This window comes from Rattus norvegicus, chromosome 8 (genome assembly GCF_021556685.1).
Source record: "Rattus norvegicus strain SHRSP/BbbUtx chromosome 8, alternate assembly SHRSP_T2T, whole genome shotgun sequence".
In the NCBI taxonomy this organism is placed as follows: domain Eukaryota; kingdom Metazoa; phylum Chordata; class Mammalia; order Rodentia; family Muridae; genus Rattus; species Rattus norvegicus.
The window spans coordinates 64,977,652-65,001,813 of record NC_141541.1 but is presented as its reverse complement, the minus strand read 5'-3'; the positions used below and the strand labels follow the sequence as shown (position 1 = coordinate 65,001,813).

The following is a 24,162-nucleotide window of genomic DNA, read 5'->3' as shown; positions in this document are numbered from 1 at the left end:
CAGGCTCCTGGATTCTATTAGAACATCCGGGGAGCTGTCTGGGCTTTTCCCAGAGTGCACTGGGGTGAAGGCAAAGGTGTCCACACAGAGAGGCTTAGGTTCTGGGTAGTCCTTTATCCCAAGGATTCTTCTAGAGTTACAAGGCCAGGCTTCTCACCCTGCAGCCATCTCCGGAAATTCACCTCTCACATGTCCTCACTGAACTCACATGGACATTGTCACCACCAGCATCCCAGAGACATCTTTTCAACTTCGCTCAGCCTGAATTTCTGCCCCTTGTTATGCTGCCAGTATTGCTGATTACAGTGGTGTTAGTGGTCCTATGCTACTCTAAACCACTTTATGTCAATGTCACTGGGCCCTGGTCAGAATTGGAGAGGAGACCAAGAATTAGAAGGTCCTGTGGAGTTGGCAGAGGGAAAGAAAAAGAGGTTTCTGGGTTCCCTTACTCATAAACCGTACTGGGACCCATTTTTTCCTTCCCGGTCACTTGCTTTGGGGATGGAGTTTGACTACCTTTTGGTTACTCACGTGGCATCCTCTGACTGGGTTTCAGCTGCACGTCAGCTCATGGGCCTTGTACAAGACTGTCTGCTATTGAGAAGTAGGTTCTGGGTACCCAGGAGGGATCTTCTGCTCTGTCCGTGAGGTCCCAACAAGGTGAGACCTCAGCCCTCACATAGCACAGATGCAGAACCCTGCCTCCACTTTGTAAAGGGTCCTGAGCTGAGGGTGTGGTAAGTGGCTGGCAGCCCTTCCAGAGTCCTTGCCTTGGAACCTTTTCTGAACAGGGTCACCCCAACTACTGAGCCACCCACCCCAGAAAGACAGCAGGAACAGAATAACAGCAACCTCGGGCACAGATGCCTAGAAGAGCTTTTCTTCCAGGCCGAGATCTGGCTTCGTTGTCTTCAACACATATGAGAGGTAGGGGCTATTCTTTCCTGTTTTGTAAAGGGCTAACTGGAGGCTCACAGTGGGCCAAGCCCACAGGTCCTTGCACAAGGGCTGGGATCTAATCCCAGATGAATGCTCTAATACCATGCTTGTAACCGCTGTGCCTAGCTAGCCTTCTGCCTCCCCATAGAAGGTCTCTAAGGAACTGAGGGCTGAGAGCAGGAAAGGTGGGGGTTGAGTCAAAATGAGAATTAGAAAGATGCTCAGCCATAGCCCAGAGACTCCCCAAAATGGTGATTTGTTCTCCCTCTGCCAGGAAGTCGGGGGGGGGGGGGCGCAAGCCTGCCTTGCCCCAGCTGCAGCAGTTTCTTGGCCCCAGTGCCTGTGCACTAGAGAAGGGGGCAGGGAGGAGCTGATGTCGTGGGAATCAGCATCCTGGGCCCATTGATATTTATAGCTGCCCCTCCTGAAATGTGGGCGGGGAAGAGTTTGCTCTTAGGTGGGAACGGAAGTTGGGCTCCTCTCCCCGGTCTCCTCTGCTCCCCAGAGAGCAGATTGGCCGAGACTTAGCCAGAGGCCTTTTCCTGGCCATGGTATGTGTCTTGAATCGGGGGCTTCCCCTACGGCTGCTGGCTTGTAGGGTGGACATAGTCTTGGTCAGAGCCCACTGAACAATGTGCTGCATGTATATGTGTACATGCGGGCACACACATATTCATGCATGCACACCTGCTGAGTGTCTAACCATACTCAGTAGACAGAGGGAAGGTGAAAGTAGGGTGTTTTATACAGAGCCCCAAGAGAGAGGCTGACTACGTTGGACGTTAACTAATGGCCAGACATTAGGACATGATTCATGTTGACCACGGAGGGAGAGAAGGGCACGGCATAGTAATGGCATGGTGGTGAGTGTGGCCATGAGACAGTGAGGCTTCTGCCCACTTGGATGTTCAGGAATATTCTATTTGATTGTAGGAGGGGCAGAGTGGGAGTCTGGGCAGGAGAAACCTCAGAGTCTGGGTGTGTGAAGGCTGTGTTCTGGGTGTGTGAGGGGCTGCTCTCTGCCTTCAGGCTCCCTGTTGAATGGTCTGGAGAAGGAGACGTTACAGGAGACCCTGCAGTCAGCCTTGAGTGGGAGTCTTTGAAAGCTAGGAAGCAATCTTAACTAATCAATCTCCTTCTCTTTCTCTGCCACAAAATCCTCTATTAAAACAGTATATATATATATATATATATATATATATATATATATATTTTTTTTTTTGGTTCTTTTTTTTTTTCGGAGCTGGGGATCGAACCCAGGGCCTTGTGCTTCCTAGGCAAGCGCTCTACCACTGAGCTAAATCCCCAACCCCAAAACAGTATATTTTTATTGTTTTGTTTGACACAGGATCTCACGATTGAGCCAAGAATGTCTAAGGGCCTTAGACCCACTATTTAGCCAAGAATGACCATCTTGCTTCTACCTCCTGTGATAACAGGTGCATGCTCTCACATCCAGTTTATGCAATGGGGCTGGGGCCTGAACTCAGCTTTCATGCATGCTTGACAAGCATTCTAATAACTAAGCTACATCCTCACCCGACAGTGTTTATAATAATCACAATTACCACCACCACCACCACCACCACCACAACCACCACCACCATCATCATCATTATTTTGAGACAGGGTCTTGCTATGTAGCCTAGGCTGGCCTTGAACTTTCAACCTTGCTTCTTCCTCTTGAGTGCAGGTTTATAGGAATGTACCATCACTCTTGGCAAAAAGCAAATCAAACTCAACCTATAAACATTTGTGCAGGAAGCTGCTACACAAGTACTAGGTGAGACAGGCATCCCATATTCTCAGGATCATATACCTCTGGGTGGGCTGGTGTGTGATCTCTGGGAGCAAATTCCCTGCTCAGCCCACAGTGGGCAAACCCTGTGCTCGGCTATGTGGTGGAAAGCATGAGAAAGGGGGTGAGACACCAGGGGCTGCTGGTCCTATGGGTGAGGTCACCACCTATGCCAGGAACAAGGGCAAAGGGCAGGGAGGCCTAGTCCCCGATCCTCTAAAGAAGCACTAGGTGACTCCAGGCTTGCAATGTGTTGAGCCTTGCTGTGCAGGGCTTGAGGCTGGTCTAGAGTCAGGGTTTCTGCTGTGAGGTCTGTGGAGGGAGAGGGGGAGGGACAGACTGAAACACTTGAGTAAGCATGAACCACGGCTGCAGCCTGGTTAATGCACACCAGAGTTGGCAGCGATAGCTTCTCCACAGGCTTCGAGTCGGCGGGCGTGGGTAGGCACTGAGTGAGAAGAGCTGGTCAACAAGACAGGCACTGCTCCTGGCCAGGCCCGCCCACACTACCTTCAGAACAAGGATGATCTACACCACCGAGCCACCTTGACAACAGCCGCAGGCTACAACCGGTATCAGAGAGAAATGTGTGGCTTCCTTTTCTTTTCTTTTCTTTCTTTCTTTTTTTTCTCTAGCTGGAAGTAGGTGGAGATTTTTTTTAATGGGAGATTTGCTTCTGCTATGAGGTCGGAGGGCTTGGAGACATGGAGACAGCTGCTGGAGGGACAGCGACAGAGACCTGGACTTCTCTAGAGATCTCTCTCTTCTGGGGTGTGTGAGATCACTGGTGTGTGCCCTTACTCTGCTAGCCTGGTCTGGGGTGGCCACTCTATTGGGGGTGGGGGGCTGGGAGGTGGGTGGGGCCCTTCTTATTCTCTGAACCCAGTTTCCTCCTCTGTAAAATGGGGCTGTTTCCTGCCTTGTATCCCGGCACCCACCATGGGGGCAAATTCTCAGACTGAGTCATGAACTTGACCTTCTTCCCACTAAGAGGTTTGGATTCTCCTGGAGGCCAGAGAGCTAGGGAACCCTGCCCTAGAAAGGATCTAAACACTTAACTCTTGATGCTAATCCAGTTAATTTCAAGATTCCTTGCAGATTCAGCAATGAAAGCAATACTTTGCACCTAGACCCACTCCAATTGCACTCAGAACAAGAAAGAGTTTTATCTCTTGAAAGCTTTGCGGAATTGACATAGGCTGGAACAGAGAGCACGCTGGAGGGGCGCTGGGCCTGGCTGGCAGTTGTAGGGGAGCAGTTAAAACAGCAGAACCAAGCAGAACCAAAGAGGAAGCAGGCTTACACTCCAGTCCACATGTCCCTAGTTCATCTGCTCATGGTCCTGACCAGGAAGTACAGCTCTGGTCAGCACCCCCATGTACCCCAAGGCACCACCCAAACCCAAGTCTGCCAGGTAGAGGGCTGGAGATGAGGCAGCAGCCACTCCAGCCCTTACTGCCTCTGTCAGGGTCTGTGAGAACAGCTGTATACCACCATGGCCTGAGCCCCATCTGTGTGTACCAGCGAACAAGCAAGCATGAAAGTCAGGGATATCCAAGTTCCCCCCTCCCCTACCCCATCCTGGGCAGCACGCCCAGTTCTCAGACAGCCTATACACTTCCTGCGTGAGCGCCACACATGCCCAATCCCTTCCCTGTGGCCCTCTCCCCTCCTAGTTCCAGCAAACAGCAGCCTAGCCCACCTGGCATGGCTCACCCTCCCCCACAGTCCCTGCTCAGGCAGGCACTGCTAAAAGGCCCTTCTTGTGCTGCCTGGGCATGTGGACTTTGGGAGGGGGAACTCAGTTATCTTTGGTTCTGGGGAAGTTTTTCTAGAGTCTGGGTGGGCTTGGCCAAGGCCCTGGCCTCTGCCCTGCCTCAGAGTTCCGGGGCAGCACGCACAGTGCATGCACATGGTTCATCTGTCTCCACACCACTGATGCCCCTGTGAATCACTCTCAGAGCCAACAGAATCTACTCCGATTCTCTTTCTTGTATCTCTGGCCCTGGAGCCTGGTGGTCTTCAATACCCCATTGCTTTTGATCCCCATCCGGATAACCCTGAGAGCTCCTCTGGGAGGCATGTATGTAGGAGCTACCTCAGTCTCTCATATCCCGCCTTTTAGTCTGTGAGACCAGGCCAGAAAAGAGGCATGGCAGTCACTGTCCCCAGTGCTACACTCTGACACACCCCAGGATCTAGCTAGGGTTATAGTCAAACCTTCTTGTACTGGAATGCCATCTTCTTTCCCCTCAGCTTGCCCCTCAGGCAACACTCTCCCATGTCTGCTCCTCCGTGGAGGGTCTTCCACAGAGCTCAGAAGGAGTGGACTCCTTTCTTCCCTGGGAATTTTCCTGGGCTGTTGGGTTTTTGCAGAAGCCTAGACTTTGGCTTCCCCTCTGGGGGCTCATTTCTCCTGTCTGTACAGTTGAGATGTTGGTCCAGATGGTGCCAAGAAAACTTGCCTCCCAGACCCCATGACCTGGATACTCTGGAATGCGGAGAGGTGTAGGGGAGCCACCCAAGTGTGCCTCAGCTGGGACAAGAGAACCTCCAGGAGAGGTGGGGGTGATGCTTTCTCAGGAGGGGTCTGGGCGGTTTGACGTCATGGGTCATAAAAGCCAGACAACCTGAGACAGCTGGAGACCCTACCAACAGAAATCAGCCTGAGGAAGAAATACAGGCCCATGAACTCCTGATGCCAGGCTGTGAGTCCAGGCCCCACTTAGATCCCCTAGACTGGGTTGGGGGTGACAGAGTTGTTATGCAGAAGCTCTGTTTGGCACAGAGGATAACATCAGCCATTTCATTCCTTCTCCATGCCAAGTCTTTCCTGAAGTCCAAGGTGGGTTTAATGTTACAAAACAGGCACTCAGCTGCACCTTCTTCACACTATTGGTACCCAGGCTGTGGGCTTCATTTTGCCATTTAAGGTTTCTGTGTCCCAGCCCAATGGCTCTTCCTGTCCTGTGCTCAAAATATGCCTTCCAGTCAGGCTGCTGGCCTTTCTATTTCAACACCCTGTTACACCCACCTCCTAGGACCGCAGACAGGAGTGCAGACTCCCTTGACTCAAGGACAGCCCTCTGTCCCACCCATCTTGTTTCTGATTTCCTGCACATTTTCACCTGGATCTTTCCATACACAATCAGAAACTGCTCTTGGAATTTCACCTTACTTTTCTATCTCCCGAATTAACACAGTTCTCTTCTCTCCCCACTTTCTTCCCTCCTTTCTCCTCCCCATCTCTTCTCTTTTCTTTCCTGCTTTTTTCTTTTAGCTTGTTTTGGAGGCAGGGTCTCTCTCTAGTTGAGGCTGGTCTGATACTCATTCTGCAGCCCAGGCTGGCCTTGAATCCACAGTGCACTCAATCCCCTTCCTGCTACCTCCTCAATACTGACAGTACAGGTATGCATTGCGACACCCTGTCAGTCATCTTTGTGTAGCTCTAACATCACATCTCTGGTTGCCAGTGCTAAGATGGTGTCAAAGGATTATTCTCGGTTGAAGCCCAAGCAGGCAGGGGCTGCTGGGAACGATCTCTTGGCTGTGAAAGCCCAGCTACCTCAGTCTCCTTTCTCACATCTCTCAGGTCTGTTCATCTCTGGGGCTGTGAGATTTTAGGAAAGGCAGTCTGTGTAGCAGGGAGGAGGAGGCCAGATCCACCCGGAGTCACCTTGGTGTGCAGGGGTCCTTCCCTGACTCACTTCCCTTCTGGGTGCCTCGTGATGCCCTTCTTTAGAGCTGGTCTCCTCCATCTGGTGGGGAGAAGGGTGTTGTCTGGGCCCCTGGAAGGGAGACTCAAGTTCCTTCTCTGCTCTTAGTTGCTCTTGGAAATGGTCCTGAAAGATGTAGGCTGGCTGCCTGATTCATACATTGGTAGTAATGACTGATGGGGCCCCGAGGCTACAGATCTTATGGTATAACCAGACCTCATCTCCAGTAAAGGCAGAGTGCTGTACTGCTAGGATCTCTGGGGTGGTGACAGAGGCGATGTCCACTGGCACCTCTCAGAAGGTACTCCTCACTCAGTGTCTGCTGGTCAGACACCAGAACTAAGGACAGGGGGTGTGGCCTGGGTTGTCCCAGGCTATCAGAGAGATATCTGAGGGGTAGCAGCTTTGCCTCTGGAACCTGGAGAGTAGGTGGTCTTGTCTGTCACCAGTCAGGTCCTCTCAGTGAGAAGAGCAAGGGTGAGGGGAAAGGTATAAGGATGGATGGAGGTAGGGGCAGAAGCTAGCTAGCCAGCCCTGAGGACAAAAAGAGGGGTGCAGAGCTCTGAGAGGGCACAGAAGACAGAGAGAGTTAGAGAAGGCCATGGCAGAGGTGTGCTGGGCACACACAGGGTGGGGCGTTATGCCTCCTCTCCGCTTCTTACTTCACAGCACCCCCATTTTGGACCAGGGGTATCTGTGGCCAGGATGCACATTTAATGCTGCCTCTGGGTATCCTTGGATACCCACTGTGGTCACTCAAACCTACCTGGCAAAAAAAATGGACAGCACAGAGGAGGCCTAAGTGTCCGGGACAATCTGAGTGGGCAGAGCCACACCCTTGGCAATCTAACTCCAGGGAGCCCTTTTCAGAGTCTGACTTTCTAGGGTCAGGAAAGCCAGACAACCTTGGATACCCGGAGTTCTCATAAACAGAGATCAGAGCCTTCCTTCCAGACCCTCAGCCTGGGGAAGAAGTACCGGCCCCTGAACTCTTGATTAGGGACCATGAGTGCAGTCCCCATATAGTTCCTTTAGGCTGGGTCAGGGTCTCAGCCCTTCACTCACCAGGAGCTGTAGATCTGACAAACAAGGCCAAGGTAAGAATCAAGGCCAGGGCTGGAGCTGACAGCGGGTGTCCCGGGCTGAGAAGCATCGTGGCGGGGTTGGGCGTCTGGACTTGTAAGGCGAGGGAACAGAGCGTGCCGAGTCTGGACAGCAGCGAGTCGCAAGTCACAAGTCAAGTCGCAAGTCAAGGGAGCAGGGCTCCTCGCGCAGGCTGGGGCGCAGGGGCTGTCCGGTACTTAACTCCAGGGGCGGGGCAGGCGCGGACCCGCGCTTGGATTTCGGGCGGGGGCTCCCTCTGCCTGCTCCCACCTCCAACCTTCTTAAAGGGGCCGTGCTGGGCTCTTGCTACTGGTTGGGGTTGAAGGACCTTCATGTCAGGCAGCCCAATGTCCCATTTTAAAGATTTGGGGCAATGTCTCTAAGCCTTTGGACCCCCCAGAGCACTGTGGACAGGATCGCTTGAGAATGGGACATAAAAGTGCGAGCTGCCAGTCCTCTTTTGCCCTTGCGGGAATGTAGGGGTTTAGGTGCCTTCAAGGTCACAGGTCCCTGAGGACTATAGTGGAGCAGACCACTAGGCAGGGCTCTGGGTTTGCTCTTCTCTTTCCACAGACTGTACATCCTCTGCCTGTAAAGACAATAGGTTTGGATCTTGTGGCGCAGAAGCTCAGCCCTGTGGTAACATATGCTTCAAAACAACCCTGCAAGGTGGGGGGCACTAAACAGCCTCCCCTTCATTTTGTGGAGGAGGAGCCCAGCTCAGAATCCAAGGTCAAAGGTACGTGCCTGGCCATTTCCTGCCAGGGTCCCGGCCTCCTGACCCAAAAATCTTGGTGTTTGCACTTGCCCCACTGCCTCCTGGAAATCTGGCCCTGGATTTAGCTCCTACCTAACAGCTTCAGGCTGGGGCCTTCTCCTCCTGGCTCCTTCCCAGGCAAGAGCCTGCCTAGTCCCAACCAGGAGTTGGAAAAAGCAGTTATTGTAGCCTTTCCCAGTGCCTGTGTTTGGCCAGCCCCAGCTGCAGTGGGACCTGGCCTGGGTTTTTCCAGGGGATGGACAGGGGAACACCCCTGTTCCTGTCTTCTCTTATATGCATCCCTCCACGGAGTTCCCTGCTGTCCCCACACTCCACGGGCACCCTCTTTCCGACCCTTACCCCTGAGCAGCAACAGTCACACCTCAAGTACAACATCTCATGACTTTTGATACCCCATTTGGATAGAGAGACGGAGGCTGAGAGAGATTAAAGGGCCCAAGCAAGTTGATCCAGGCGAGGGCAAGCCAAATCCTGGAGCCCAAGCTCTGCGCTCCTACTGCCATGCCTGGTCTGATGGCGTTCTTGATCCCAACTCTCTTATTTGACTGTCTGGCCTTTAGCTAGGCCCTTCTCCTGTGTTCCATTTCCTCGTTCACAAGTTTGAATTTATAAGCAGTAAGTGTTTTAGTATGTCTCAAAGGCCTACCCCCAGGGTCTGGCACACAGTAGGTGTTTAACACATATCATCTTTTTTTCTTCCCCTCTTGTTTCATACATCTCAGTACTTCACGGTTTGTATAAACTACCTCACGTCCTCCCCTTGATGGAGGGTCTTCTGTGAACCTTCGACTTTCCCCTCCATAGGCAGTTACGTACAGTAGGTATTCAATGAGTACCTGTTCAGGTTGACTGGGAAGCCGATTGTTGCTCTTCCACAGGGACTTAGACTTAGGGACTATCCAGGCACCCTAGGTAACCTGATGCAACGAGCTCATGCCTTGTTTCTTGTTCTCCTTCCTCTGAGTCAGCACAACACTTTGTCCTCATTAAGGGCCAATTACCGTCCAAATATGGATCCAGGGTTTAGGAGGGGAAGCTTCTTGGAAGGTTGGGGAGAAGAGTTCTCTCTTTAAGAATGAGAGGGAGGGGAATTGTTTGTCTTTTTATGAATTGGGAACTAGAGTGGAGATGTGCACCATCCTATACCGCCTGTCTTCTCGCATCTCGCTTGCTCCCTACCCATGGATGTATTTGCTCCCCACCCCCCCAGGAATCGTTTCTCTGTCTGAGGTGCCTCCAGACTAGTAGCTGCAGCCCAGCCCACAGCTGAGATTTAAGACAGGATGAGCTCAGAGCCTCCCAGCCTTGTTGCTGGTGGGGGTGAGAAACAGACCTAGAAAAATACAACCAGCACTTCGTTCATGACCCAGCTTGTGCATCTCTCCGGGGTTTGTAAAACATTTACCAGGGGGAGTACCTAGGCGGCAGAACACTTGCCTAGCATGCACAGGGCCCCGGATTCGCTCTCTAGCACTGGGGCTGGGGAAGGGTTAGGGGAGGATGGGAATGTAGCTCAGTGGGTAGAGTGCCTGGTGAGATAGAGTGCCTGGTGAGCATCACAAAGCCCTGGGTTTGCTCGAAGCACTGCATAAAACCTGGGTGTGGGGTGAAGAGGTCAGCAGTGAACAGTGCTTACTGCTTTTGCAGAGGACCTGAGTTTGGTTCCCAGCGCCCACATTGAGGGACTCAATGACTAACTGTAGCTCCAGTTCCGGGGGCTCCGACATGCTCTCATATCTTCCGTAGGCACCTGTACATATGCCATATGGTCACATAAGCACACACAGAATCAAATTCAATTAAAACGAATCTTATTTTTTAAAAAAAAAAGGTTTATTATTTGTGTATATGAGTGTGCCACCTTCATGCACACCAGAAGAGGGCATCAGATCCCAATTCAGATGGCTGTGAGCCACCATGTAGGAATTGAATCAGGACCTCTGGAAGAGCAGCCGGTGCTCCTAAGGCTGAGCCATCCCAGCCCCCCTAAAACAAATCTTTAAAAACAATGAAAAAACACAACAAAACAACCCCCCTTCCCCAAGGACAAAAACTGGACAAAGCTACATAGATTTCAATCCTAACACTCAGAAGGTAGAGGCAAGAGAACAGAAATTCAAGGTCATTTTCAACTATAAAGTTAGTTACTGAGAGACAGAGAGAGAGAGAGAGAAGAGAGAGAGAGAGAGAGAGAGAGAGAGAGAGAGAGAGAGAGAGAGATTAAAAATAAGAACCATTCACCTAAGCAATAAACATGTCCCCAGACCAGATAGAAAACTGAGGCTCTCAATCCTGCAGGGCTCTGGATACGCATGCTTGGCCTCTGTTAGTCTTTAGCGTGAGGCTTGAACCCTGGACCGAAGCTCAGCAGAGATATGAGTTTGAGGCCCCATGTAGCCTTAGAATAGTCACCTCCTACTGACTCAGAACGTGCTGTTGGGTGGGGCAGTGCCAGCTCCTCAGTTGCCCTCACCCCAGCCTCTTGGGCATGCCTGTCATGAGCAGAGCTGACCCAAACCTCCCTGGCATCAACCTCAGGGTTGACTCTCGCCTCCCTTCTGCCTGCTAACCTTTGCCATGATTTTCCTTGACTTGGGTTGACCAGACACAGTGACTACTCCGGTGCCCTATCTCCCTGGTCATGTTTTACCTCCCCTCAGGAAGCCCTTGCTGCCTGCTTTCCTTGACAGGTACTTTTCTTCTGCAGACGCTATGGAATCATTTCCCTAGCTAAACCAGGGGTTGGGGGGGGGGTTCAACTCAGTGCTCTCCCCACCCTGTAGACTGACACCGCTCCGCAGGACAAGGAAAGATGATGACTCTGAATATTCCCACCTATAAATCAGAGGATTGCAAATCCTCTGAAGCTTCAACGACCTAGAGTATGTGAGGCCTCAGTTTCCCCCAAGTACTCAGGGGAACGAGACAACAGACCGCCTAACAGTGTCTACTTTCCCAACAGTGTGTAGCTGTGCAGGTTGGCTCTTCTGGATACTTTTAACAGCCCCTGGCCCCAGTGCATCTGAGACTAAGCATGCCTGCTTTGGCAGTAGCAGCCCCGCCCTGCCCTCAGCCTGGGTGTTTTGCACTCTGACTGACTGGCTCCACCCGAGGAGCCTGCGGCCAAAGCCAGCCTGCTGGTAAATGGCATGGGCTTCTGCCCTCAAAGGGGTGGTGTCTGAGTGCTGTTGTTCAACTGCTTGGAACCTGCCCTCAGGGAATTGGTCCTTTGCCATAAAGGACACAGAATGCAGACTACCCTGTGCAAGGGGACATGGCTTTAGGCACTGGTTCCTCGATTCTACAATCTCATAATCAGAAACTCCTCTGCAGTGGCCTCAGGCTAAGCTTCTGCTAGGAGCAGTCTTGCTCCAGCTTCTTGGCCCAGGAGCCGGTGGGGCTCCTCCAAGTGCAGGCAGCCAGGCTCAGGCGGACAGGAGCAGCTAGTCCCAACAATTACACAATTCAGGAGCTGAGAAGTTGTCTTTGCTGGTTTGGGAGCAAGGCTGTGAATGGGAGGCCCGTGGGGAGCTTTGCCTATCTAGCCCTGATGGGTTCTAGGGCATGCCTATGCCATACTGGGTGGATGGCATGGGTGCAGGGGTGGGTTACCCTCTTGGGGCTTCTCAGGTTCCCCAGAATAGGCTCTCCCCTGCCACATCGTGTCCACAAAGGCTTGTGGCTTCAGTGGCTGTGACCAGCTGGCCACAGCTGACTCCCTTTGGGATATGCTATTTCTAAATATTAGTTCATGCTGTTAACCCTTGCTATGCTGTCCTAATGGACATTGGAAGCCTGCAGAGACAAGCCTTGGGAGGGGGGACTGAATGGGCCCCAGCTTGGTGGAAAACCTGCGAGTGTACTCACTCAGGGTCTGACATGGGTTGAGCACCTTTGAGGGGCTCTTTTGGTTCCGGGAAGGATGAGAAATACCTGCTTGGGCCTAGGACCAAGGCTTGCAATGGGTTTTAGAGGTGGATCTGAGCTGGCGATCTGGGTAGGGAAATGGAAAGAATGTGGGGTAAGGAGCCAGGAGCTGGGTCTTGCCAAGCCTTTTCTGTGTGCCTCAAATGAGTCATGCCACCTATCTGTATGTTTCCCTCATCTGCGCAGAGCCACCATGGTACCAGATGATGGCCTCCAACAGAGATACTGAGGCTTTGTAAGCTGAAGGGCAGAGCCTGGAGGTTCTGCCGGGGTCTCACTTTTTGTTTAGGACTCTCAGGATGCCCTTTAGGAGAAGGCCTCAGAGCAAGCTGGTGGGACTTGAGGAGTATGTGGTCTATAGGAGCATGCACAGCTTGGTGGCAGCCATCCCTGGTCTATTGACCACTTGCCCTTGTAGAGTGAAATGCTTCACGATGGGGCTGAGATGGTTGAGTACAGGTATGAGGATCTGATTTTGTATCCCCAGCACACATGTAAAAAGCTAAGCATGGCCTTGCCTGTGATCTCAGTTCTTATAAGTAGAGATAGGTAGATTTCCGGAAGTTTGCTGGCTAGCCAGTTTGTCTTAAAACTATGAGCTCTAGATTCAATGAGAGACCTTGTCTCAAAACACACACACACACACACACACACACACACACACACACACACACACACACACACACTAGGAGATAAGGTGGAGTGGGCTTGGAGAGATGGCTCAGTGGGTAAGAATGTGCATTACTCTTCCAGAGGACCTGAGTTCAATTCCCAGGACCCACATCAGGCAGCTTATAAACCGCCTGGACCTTCACCTCCTGGGGCACTTCTGCATACATGGCATAGAGCCGCAAAGACAAACATATATACAGGATTAAAAATAAGATAAAGCTTTAAAAAGAGTAAGTTCAAAAGCAATAGAGGAAGGCATCTTACCTTAACCTCTGTCTTATAGGCAGACACACACACACATACAATCATATAATTTGTACACACACAACCTCAGAGTAGCCAGTGTGTAAGATGCCCTCAGCAGTCCCCATCTGGAGCAGTCCCTGCCCTGGACAAACAGAGCTGCCCTAAGAAGGCAGGGCAGAAAGGAGGCGCTGTGGCTTTGGCTTTGCTACCTCTGTTCCTTTGCTATGAGTGGATGAGCTACTCATCCCATGAGTAAGGACAGTTAGGCAGCCTGTGGAAGGCCCGTGTGGGGCGGGGCTGAGGCCTTTCCCTGACAGCCAGCACCACCTCACCTCTTATGAGAATGAGCCATCTTTGGGTGTGGCTGCCAGCTCCAAACGTGCTTTCTGATGACTGCAGGCCCTACCACCATTCTGACTGCCACCTCCCAGAGCTCTAGAACCTGAACCTCAAGCCAGATCTCTCCCAACAGTCCAGGCACTGTGTGAGACAGGAGATTGCTGTAGTAAGTTGCTTGTGTCTTGACACTAGAGGATAATGGGTATAATACTGCACAGCTGCCTGCCAAGGATAGACCAGTGAGTGGGATAGGCCTGTGTTTGCACCCGGAAAAGATGCCCTGCTCCTGCTGACTGAGTGGCATTTCTTTGATCAACCAGTGGGCCAGTGAATTAACTACTCGAGCTGCATTTCTCCATCCCCTGTGCTGAGAGTTAAACTCAGGTCTCACCCAAGCTAGGCGCCCTACCACTCCGGAGCTGCACCCTCAGCCTCCCAAAATGGTTTTTCTCCTAGTGTATGTTTCTACATTGTTTATTCATGTGTTCATGTGAGTGCATATGTGGGAACATGTATGTGTGTGCATCTGTGCACATGCATCATGAGGTCAGAGTTCAACATCAGGTGTCTTACTTAATTGCTGTCCACCTTTGTTTGTTTTGTTCTTTGAGACAGGGTTTCTCTGACAGCTTCAGCTGTCCTGAAACTCGCTCTGTAGACCAGGCTGGCCTTGAAGTCATAGAGATCCACCTGCCTCTGCCTTCCAAATATTGGGGTTAAAGGCATGTGCTACCACTGCCCAGCAGTCCTTTTTATTTTTAATGTGTGCGTGTGCGTGTGCGTGCGTGCATGCATGCGTGTGTGTGTGTGTGTGTGTGTGTACACGCTCATGAATACATGTTACATGTACAGTACATGAGTGGAGGCCAGAGGACCACTTTCAGTAATAGTTTCTCTCCTACCACTTGTGTCTTGGGTCTCAGGGTTCAAATTAGTGGTAAGTGTCTTTCCCCACTGAGTTGTCTGGGCAGCCCTTCTGCTTAGGTTTGTTTCTCCCTCTCATTATTTGTGTGAATGTATGCCGCATGTGTGAAGGTGTTGACAGAGGTCAGATGGGGATGTCAGATCTGCTGCTGCTTGTAGTTACAGGCAGCTGTGAACCAATGACGTGAGTGCTACCTTCAGAACACAGCTCTTATGGAAGTGCTTAACTCTTTAGCCATTTCTCCAGTCACTCCACCTTAACTCTAACACAGGGTCAGCCACTGGACCTGATCTGGATAGAATGACCTGACAAGAGTTCCAAAGATCTGCCTTTCTCTGTCCTTAGTCCCTGCCTCTCAGTACTGAAGTTATACAGCTTAGTAATTGGGCCTGGCTTCTACCAGGTTCTGGGGATCTGAACTCAGGTAATCATGACTGAACAGCAGGCGGTTTATTAACAGGTTTATCTCCCACCTCTCAAGAAATAGTTCTTAAATGTAGGCCAGGTGCCAGGCACTATGCCAGAAGCGGGCACTGGGATACTAAGGTGACTGATTAATTATAGGAGTCAGAATTTTGGGATTTATAAGCTCCCTAAAGTGAGTTGGTAATTGGTTGGGCAGAAAGGACAAAAAGGTGTGCTGGACAAGCCCAAGGCTCAGGCACTGAGATGGATGGGGGTGGGAATGACACATTGAGATGGACTTGGGCTGGGGACATTTCACAAGAAGTCTTTGGAGGTTAGGGATGTAGCCCAGGTGGTAGAAGGCTTGTTGAGCATGTATGAAGTCCTAGGTTTGATCAGATGAACTGAACAAAATCAGGCATAGTGGTGCCCACACTCTAAACTTGAGCACTTGGGAGGTGGAGACATGAGGATCAGAAGTGCAAGGTCATCCTTAACCATAGAGTGACCTGGGCATGTTGATTTTGTAGCGCATGCGAACTCCAAATGACAAGGTGTAGGCATGAGCCTAACACTGCTGGGAAAGTAGGAAGAACTGAGCAATGCTGAGGAATTGTTGATTAATGAAATTAAAGCTACAAGAGGAGAGGGACTGCCTTGAGCAGGTGTAGAGTGACATAAGAGAGACAAAGATCCAGGTCTGAGTCTGCAGACACCAGTGCTGACAGCTTTGTTTTTAAAGTCCCCCCCTCTCGTGTGTGTGTGTGCGTGTGTGTGTGTGTGTGTGTCTGTCCGTCCGTCCAGTTCTTGCTTCCCCCCTTGTTTGAGGCAGGGTCTGGTTTGCTGCTCTATCTGTCAGGCTAGTTGGCTACCTGCTTCCCGTGACTCTCCTGTCTCGTTATCCCATGGTGCTGTGGGAGTCAAGGATTGAAAACACACGCTACTGAGCCTGGTTTTATGTGGGTTCTGAATATTCCAACTTGGGTCTTTGCAACAAAGCTCTTTTCTTGCTGAGCCATCGTCCCAGATTAATATGTTTCCTTTTGATTTATTTTTACTGCACATAGTTTTAGACTTACATAGAAGTGGCAAGATTATTGCAAATAGTTTTTATATACCCTTCACCTACATTTCTCGAGTGTTAATATTTTCCACGCCTTTGTTTTTACACAGGGTCTCTATGTAGCCCTAATTATTCTGGTCTACTCTATATATTAGTTTACTCCAGTCTGGCTTCAAACTCAGAATTCTGCCTCGTAAGTGTTGGGAGTAAAGGCAGATGCTTTTTATTTTTATCTATAAATATTATGTATGTATGTATGCATCCATCCATCCATCTATCTATCTATCTATCTATCTATCTATCTATCTATCTATCTCTATCTTTGCTTCCTAAACCAAAACCTTCCCTTTTAGAAGTGCAACGATTAACCAGGAAATAAATTTGGCTACATTTCGAAATAAGCAATAGACTTATTTCTGCTTCGGCCGATTTTTCTAACAATATCAAAAGCAAGCCAGGCCGGAACAATGGCTCAGTGGCTAAGTGTACCAGCTGCTCTTCCAGAGGAACCTGGTTCAATTCCCAGCACCTGCCTATAACTCCAGTTTCAAAGGATCTGACACCCTCACACACATACATTTAAGTCAAATACCAATGCATATGAAATGAGAATAAAGTTAAGAAAAAAAGCAAGTCCTGCCTTGCATGTTTCAGTGAGCTGTCTGGGTTTTTGAGTTTTTACAAATCTGACACAGTTCTTCAGGATTTCTTTGTTTTCTGTGATGCTGGCAGTTTTTTTGTTTTGTTTGTTTGTTTGTTTGTTTGTTTGAGTCAGGGCCAGGTACCTTGTGGATGGGTCTTGACCTCAGATTGTCTGGTGTTCTTGTGGTCAGATTTTGCATCTTTGGGAAACAACAGAGTGGCGTGGTGGGGTCCTGATGTACCAGAACACACCAGTGTCTCCCTGGGTGGGATTTTGTTTTGTTTGCCTTTGCTTTGGTTTTTAACTTAAAAATATTGTGGAGGGGCTGGAGAGATGGCACAGAGGTTAAGAGCGCTGACAGCTCTTCCAGAGGTCTGAGTTCAATTCCCAGCAACCACACGGTGACAAAGAGGTAGAGGTGAGGAGTTCGAGGCCAGCTTGGTATGCATGGTAAGTTCTAGGACAGCTGAGGTTGTTACATGCTAAGACCTGTACCCCACATCTCCTCAGCAAACCAAGATAGTTTAGTGGGTAGAGGCACTCACTAACTTCACAATCTGAGTTTAATCCTTGGATCTCATGATAGAAGTAGAGCACTCACTCTTAAAAGTTGCCCTCTGTGGCATGCACACACCCATACAATACTAAAATGATAATAATCAGCTTCTGTGTGAGATGTCAATGTATGCATATCTGTTGGAAGCCAGAGGTCCACCACCATTGGGGAGCTTTCTCCATTGCTCCCCACTTTCTTTTCTTAGGCAAAGTCTCTCCCTGTACCTGAAGCTCCCTGATTAGGTCAGCTGAAGGGCCAGGCACGTGCCCCCAGTGCTGGGATTACAGGCACACACTACTTCACCCAGCTTTTTATGAGGATCCTGGGAGTCTGGGCTCAGTCGTCACACTTGCATCGTATGCTCTTTACCCACTGAGCTTCGTCTTGTGTATCACCTGGCTGATGTGAGCCTGCCAGACTGCTTCCAAGCAAGCTTACTGTCCTCCATTTTTGTGATTAGTAAACATTTGCCAATGCTGAAAGGTCAGGGTGAGGAAGAAGATCCAGAAGTAAAGGGACAGCCGAAACCAGGGGAGAGAAACCAGGAGAACATCCTAGAGCTAGAAGAGGGTCTGTGTGAAGCAGGAGGAGTGGTGGGTCCAGTATGGTCCAGTGCTACCAAGAGGCCAAGTCAGAAGAGGTTGCTAAGAGTCCACTGTGTTCAGTGTCTGCCTGCAGGTCTGTGAGCATCTAGTCCAGCTTAGCTTGGGTGGAGCAAAGGGCCTAAAGCCAGCTTTCAGTGAGTCAAGGAGAGAGAGGCAGACTGGCCACCACAGAGAAAACACCCTTTGAGTCAATGTGTCTGTGAAATGGCAGAGACAGACAGGTAGGTTCAGAGACACGTGTGGGCTCAGGGGCAGGGTTGTTTTTTATTTATTCATTTTATGGATGTCTGCGAACGCTTGAATGTACACATACACACCACATGCATGCAGGGCCTAGATGGTAGAAGAGGGTGTTGGACCCCCCTGGAACTGTAATTATGGGTGGTTGTGAGCTACCTGACGTCTTTCTGGGAGCCGAACCCCAGCCCTCTGGAAGAACTGCAAATGCTCTTAGCCAGTGAACCATCTCTTTAGGCCCCAGAGGCAGAGTTTTTAACAGATGGAAGGGACCTTGGATATCAGAGGTGACCGATGACAGGGAAATTGGAAGAGCAGCCGTAGCTTCCAGTGGGAAGTGGACGTGGGTAGGCCTCGCTGACAGGACTGCAGCTACAGCACTTCACGGTCTCTGTTTTCTCTTGGTGCAGGTGGGTAGGAACTGGATGGAGCTCTAGTCTTGTGGAGGGGAGTGAGGCATGCTGGGACAATATCTGGGGACAGGAAGCAAGCTGGCTCATTTAAGTTGCCAAATCCAAGGTTGAGAGCTCTGAAGGCAGGAAGGGCCTGAGGGTGAGGAGGAAGAGGAGGAAGAAGAGGAGGAGGAGGAGGAAGAAGAGGAGGAAGAGGAAGAAGAGGAAGAAGAGATAGGAAGTAGGAAGAGGAGGAGGAGGAAGAAGAGGTAGGAGGTAGGAAGAGGAGGAGGAAGAAGAGGTAGGAGGTAGGAAGAGGAGGAGGAGGTACGGGTTCATCAGTCTGGTGCATAAATACTGCGAGGGAGTGGGAAATGAAGGCTGTGTTTAGAGGGAGGTGGCAGTTGGTGCTGTGCAAGACAATGAGAAGCCCAGGACCAACCACTGCTGGGGACAGGGCCTGGGAGGGGCGTGGCAGAGGTCTTTGTGCATGGGAAGAACTGGGCATTGACTGAGAAGTGGGTCTTAGGCAGGCCAAAGTTACCAGGTCATGGTAGGAGTTAGGAGAAAGGCAGAGGTAGCCATAAACCAGGGCCGCTACTGGGTTGTGAGGAACAGGTGGCCCAGAGAAGCTGACGCAAGTTACTTCTGGTCACTGGAACCCGTGTGACAAAGAGGGGACTCTAAAGAGTCATGAATGGAAACCAAGGGCCTGCTTCAGGGGATCCCAGACTCCATCAGAGGCAGAGTGCATGCCACAGAAGAGAGCAACTTGGGGTGAAGGTGTGGGAACCCATTTCCCCAAGACAGCTGTGTGTGAGGGCATGTGACAGGAACAGAACAGACTTCTGGGAAGGAAGCACTGGGAGAACTTCACCAGGCAGGGGAGGGGGTGGCCCGGAGTGCTTACAGGGTGGGGTGAGCAGATAGCCTCTAGATGTGGTCCCCAGCAGAGGGGCTGCTGCTGGTGGCTGGGAGCCTGCTGTGTTCTGAGCCTTTCTGTCCTGAGACTCGATTTCCTAGCATGCTATGATGATGGCTGTGCTTGGCGCCTGACATGAGTTCAGAGCATCACCACAATGGCAACTTTGTGAGCATCGAGACTGACCTGAAGAGATTCCTGCATTTTGTGTCCTGGTTCCCCTCTTGTCACTGATGAAGCTGGGGGGCTCAGGATAAGTCCTTGCTCCCTGCTGTGTCTCTGTCTACACTGGGGTGGTAACAGATCCCATCTAAAGGCCACTACTATTAATCTGTTTAGTTCCCATGATAGAGATCTTTCTTTTTTTTTTAAAGATTTATTTATTATTTATATGAGTACACTGTCGCTGTCGGCAGACACACCAGAAGACGGCATCAGATCCCATTACAGATGGTTGTGAGCCACCATGTGGTTGCTGGGAATTGAACTCAGGACCTCTGGAAGAACAGTCAGTGCTCTTAACCACTGAACCATCTCTCCAGCCCCCAATAGAGACCTTTCTTAACCTGGCTCAGATCTAATCCCAGTGATGGATGTAAGGCTGAGTCCTGGATCCCCCTGAGCTCTTAGGGGTGAAGACGTCTCTGGGATTTTCCTAGGGGCTCATCCCTCCATCACATGGAGATTGCATAGCCTCCAGCGTTCAGTATTTCCTAACATACTCCCCCAGAGGTGTGCTCTCCACAAATTCATGGGAACCTCATGCTGTGGACTCCAGTGCGAGTCCTTTTCCTTCCTCTGTTGGCCCCTCACACGGTGTGCGGAATGCCACCATTAGGTAACTATTCCTTTAGCTAGGTGTGGACCCTTAAAGATGTCATTCCCTGGCAAAGGAGTTTGGGAAGGGACTGTGAGACAGTTCCACCTTAGTGGGAAATAGGTTAGCTTAAATACGTAGACTCCGATAGAAGAGAGGATTATCCAGAGTCTAGAGGAGACAGGTGGAAGGGACAGGGGGTAGAAGGTCCCAGGAGCCGTGGGAGTGGGCAGGAGCAGGAACCCTTCACCCAGGACCTACTCAACCTTTCTGTTTCTGTCCCCAATTATGAAATACCTACTGGTGAGTAGCTGGCTCAGAATCCGTGTCCCTCACTACTACCTTCCCAGACTGGGGGTATTGGGGAACGCCCAGGGCATTCAGCCTGGTTGGATATATGAGATGACATGAAGCTGAATTTTCCTGTATCTGGGCTCTTAGGAGAGAACTGCCATGCCACAATTCAGGCACCACGGCAACGGGGGAAATAAACACTCCGGGCCTCACAGTACAAGTTCTACTGTGATGTGATGTCATCCCTCACTCCAGGCGTTGGGCCCCCACCCCCACCCCACCGTGCTAGCTGCACTTCTGGGGTGGCTTCAGCTGCTGAGCCTGGGCATCTTCCCACACAGCCCCCACCCCAGCTGTTTTGGTGTCTCTGCCTCGGGGTGGGTAGTGGAGAGAGGGGCCCGGGCAGGGGCGCTGGCTCCCGGCTTCTCAGGCACTGCTTGTAACTGCTACTGTTTTCTCTCAGCTGTCACTATGAAACAGTTCGAGAGGGCCAGGAACTATGTGTTCTACGCACAGCACCCAGAGAAGGAGGAAGAGGTACCCTCATGGCAGGAAATCAAGCAGACCCCTGTTGTCATGGCCACAATCAAAGGTGAGAGCAGCTCTAGCCTAGGGCCCACACTGCTAGACTACTGCTGAAAGCCTTGCCTGCCAGCCCTGCCTCCAGCAAAACCCAGCAAACACTCCTCAAGGCCTTAAAGCCACCTGAACCTCCAAGCTAAGCCCAACCACCGGCTCTGTGAGATGCTGGAAGAAGGTTAGGACACTGGGGGTGAGGGCATACAGCATGTTTTGAGGGGAAAGGATTGGGATCTTTTAGCTTGATTTTTACTTTTCAGGGTGCTAGGGACTGAACCCTGGGACTCATACGTTGATAGGTGAGGGCTCCACCACTCAGCTACTTCACCAGCCCTGCCTTTAGTGGTTCCTATTTCCTTCAAGTGGAGACTGGGGGAATGAATTCTCACTAAGTTGTCACTGACTGATTATTTCTTGGGAAGTGTTTTCGAGTGGTGAGCGATGAAGTGCTTGGGTTCTCTTGAGTCTCACGCCGCCAGTTACTGTGGCTGAACGGAGTGGTTACTTCTTCGCCTCAGTGTTGTTATCTGTTAGATGGAAGAGATGAGAATATCTGTCTTAATAAGATTGTCTAGAGGCTCAACTGAAATTACCATATCAAGCGATTAGCGTTGAGTCTTAATACAGACAAAGTTCCCCATTGGCTGTGAGTGTTGCCTTTCTACGGTGAAAGTAGAAAGTAGAAAGTAGAAAGCCTTCAGTCAGAGTGAACCCCCGGTGTTCTCATGGTGGGCTGGGGGCTGAGGCTAAAGGTTATCTTGTCTGGCTTCACAGGTCCAGGGCCTGCCAAGTACCTGCGGCCATCTTGTACTGGCTACATAGCCCATGACATCTCCATGTTCCAGGAGCCAGCCTTCAGTCTGCATACACGGCACACTAAGAAACGTGAGCAGTCCCCACTGTCTGTCCCTTAAGGGTCAGGACTACTGTCCAAGATTGCTGCCACAGGCCACTGGGGGCTGTGGCTGGTGAAGATGGAGACAGAAGGAAGCCAGTAAGATTTCCTAAGTGGATCCCCAACCTCTGAAGGTAGATCAGGCAGATCTCCCCAGGGAGCTGTGGGAGCCTAGACCTGTCACTGGCAGAGCAGGGATCTCTTTCCCTGGGGCTCTTGGGCCCTGGTGCCACATATTCTCCTAGGGAAGCTTGCAGTAGTCAAGGATGACCTGTGGCTGACAGCCAAGCCCAGTGAGATGAGAGGTTGGGCAGGGATATGGTCATGTGTTTGGGGCCCTGAGGTCTAGGGTGACTGCCCCCCTCCGCCTTAACATCCCTTTGGCAGAGGTTTCTTGGCTGGGGCTGAGCCCTTTCTCAATACTCACAGTAGCTGAAGTGGTTGTCACTGCCCTTGGCACCAATCCGGATATGTCTGCGGTAGGAGACTGACCACACTGTGGAACTGCCTGTGGCCTCCAGCAGTCTTGTACAAAGGGTCCCATTTTACAAATAAGGAAATCAAAGTCCATGGATAGCTAATAGCCAGAGGAATCTGAAGGGAGTCCTTGCTGGGGTGGCAGCTGTGGCAAGCCAGCCCTTTTTTGTCCCTTGCAGGGATCACTGACGAAAACAGCCCTGGACCTTGCTATTTTTTGGATCCCAAAGTAACTCGTTTTGGAATATCTACCTGTCCCCAGGTTCCCATGGAGGAGCGCATCCCCAACCTACGTAAGATGGGCTGGGAAAGTGGGCATTGGGAGGATGATGTGTGTGTGGGTGTCCATCCTTAGCATCTGGAAAGGGACAAAGCAGGGGCATATCTGAGAGCATTGGCATCTCAATACACATTAAGATATAAATGTCCAAGCAGTTGGAAAGCAGAGGTAGGATAGCCTGGTCTACACAGCCTGTCCCAGGCCAGCCAAGGAAACATAGTATCTTTGTCTTTAAAAAGAGAAAATGGACACAATGTTGCCATTAACATGCATGTGTCACTGCTAGTCACAGGAGTCATGGATAGTATACATTGTGTTATGATGTCACAGGGCTCTTATCAAAGTAGTAACGTTGAGCTCACATAGCTAGTGACCTAAGAAAATTTCCTGGTGCTGTCATGAGACATGGGGCAACGCCATCATGTTGACTGCCAAGGAATTATTGCTATGATGACAGTGATGGCTTTTGTTTTACAACATTGTCATCATCCTGGGGACTGCCTTGGTGTCCTTTCCCTGCCCACAGCCCCAAGTCATCCTAATAACCTGGGTCTGCTATTGCACTGTTTGAAGCCCCGAGAGCTGAGCAAGAACTCAACTCTCTTAGTGACCCAGCAGCTAGTATTAGGAGCTGTGAGGCTCTCTCCTCTTTCCTTACTTTCAGGCATAACTAGTACGCCAGCCTCTTGCTACTACAACCTCCAGAAGACCCAACCCTCTGGGGAACGTAGGCCTCCCCAGTACTCTTTTGGCTATCGGTGTCCATATAGAGTGATGGACCCCAATCCGGCTCCTAACCGGTACAAGCTGCCATCCTCTCTGGGGCCCAACGTCCCCAACCTCTCAACTGCCCCTTGCTATGGTCTGGCTTCCACAAACAAGAACTGGTTCCACAAGGAGAATATAGCAGGAGGTCCTGGACCTGCTATGCGTACGCGACCTGAGCCGTCTGTCTACCAGAACCGCAGCCCCGTGTTTAGCATGGCCAAGCGCTTTGCCTACCCTCTGGACCACACACTTCGGCCTGGCCCAGGCTCCCACAACATCCAGCCAGTCACTGTGCACAAGCCCCGCATCCCTGCCTTCACCATGGGCATCAAACACTCACCCCACTTGTGCCCATTGATTGTGGACATTTGTGACTGAGGCTCCTGCTAGTGCATGCCCCTCCTGCCTCTCAGATGCTATTTTCCTAGATCACATTGAGCAACTTGACCGTGAATTCCTGTAACAGAGCTGGTGTCTGCTGAGTGGCCAGCACACAGAGGCACTGGATAAATATTTTCGTTTATTCATTCCTTTGTTTTGCAAACACTCTCAGCTGCTTCCTCTTGGCCTTGCTCTGGGTGGGGCCTGGAGATCCTTGGTACATTTATCTGGTATACATGGGTTTCCATGCTGGTCACTAGGGAAAGCTGCTGTGTGACCTCCAGGGCCCCTGGACAGGCCCACCTGAGAGTGGCCACTGACAAGCTGTGTGGTCCTTCCCTGCTCATCTCTGGGTCTCATAGTCCCTTTCCAACAACACTGGGGATGGCCCTATTTTTAGGGCT

General features: G+C 50.9%; 2 protein-coding genes and 1 non-coding gene across 11 annotated transcripts in view; 1 reads left to right on the top strand and 2 right to left on the bottom strand.

Annotated features, from left to right (window-relative positions):
* Cspg4 (chondroitin sulfate proteoglycan 4) overlaps positions 1-7,676 on the bottom strand; it is a 35,064-nt gene extending 27,388 nt beyond the window's left edge. Inside the window, 1 exon segment of the mRNA NM_031022.2 lies at positions 7,519-7,676. Coding sequence (NP_112284.2) covers positions 7,519-7,606 — 88 coding nt within the window. The 5' untranslated portion in view covers positions 7,607-7,676.
* Positions 1-23,904, top strand: part of Cimap1c (ciliary microtubule associated protein 1C) — a 32,275-nt gene extending 8,371 nt beyond the window's left edge. Inside the window, exons 2-7 of one of the 9 annotated variants that reach the window (XM_087561992.1) lie at positions 792-927; positions 3,373-3,524; positions 20,842-20,970; positions 21,732-21,842; positions 22,509-22,622; positions 23,274-23,904. In XM_087561992.1, coding sequence (XP_087418118.1) covers positions 20,850-20,970; positions 21,732-21,842; positions 22,509-22,622; positions 23,274-23,755 — 828 coding nt within the window. In that variant the 5' untranslated portion in view covers positions 792-927; positions 3,373-3,524; positions 20,842-20,849 and the 3' untranslated portion in view covers positions 23,756-23,904. 9 annotated transcript variants of the gene reach the window in all.
* Trnap-agg41 (transfer RNA proline (anticodon AGG) 41) lies at positions 2,175-2,255 on the bottom strand. The gene has a single exon. It is a non-coding gene; the product is annotated as a tRNA-Pro (tRNA).
* Positions 23,905-24,162: the final 258 nt, after the last annotated feature.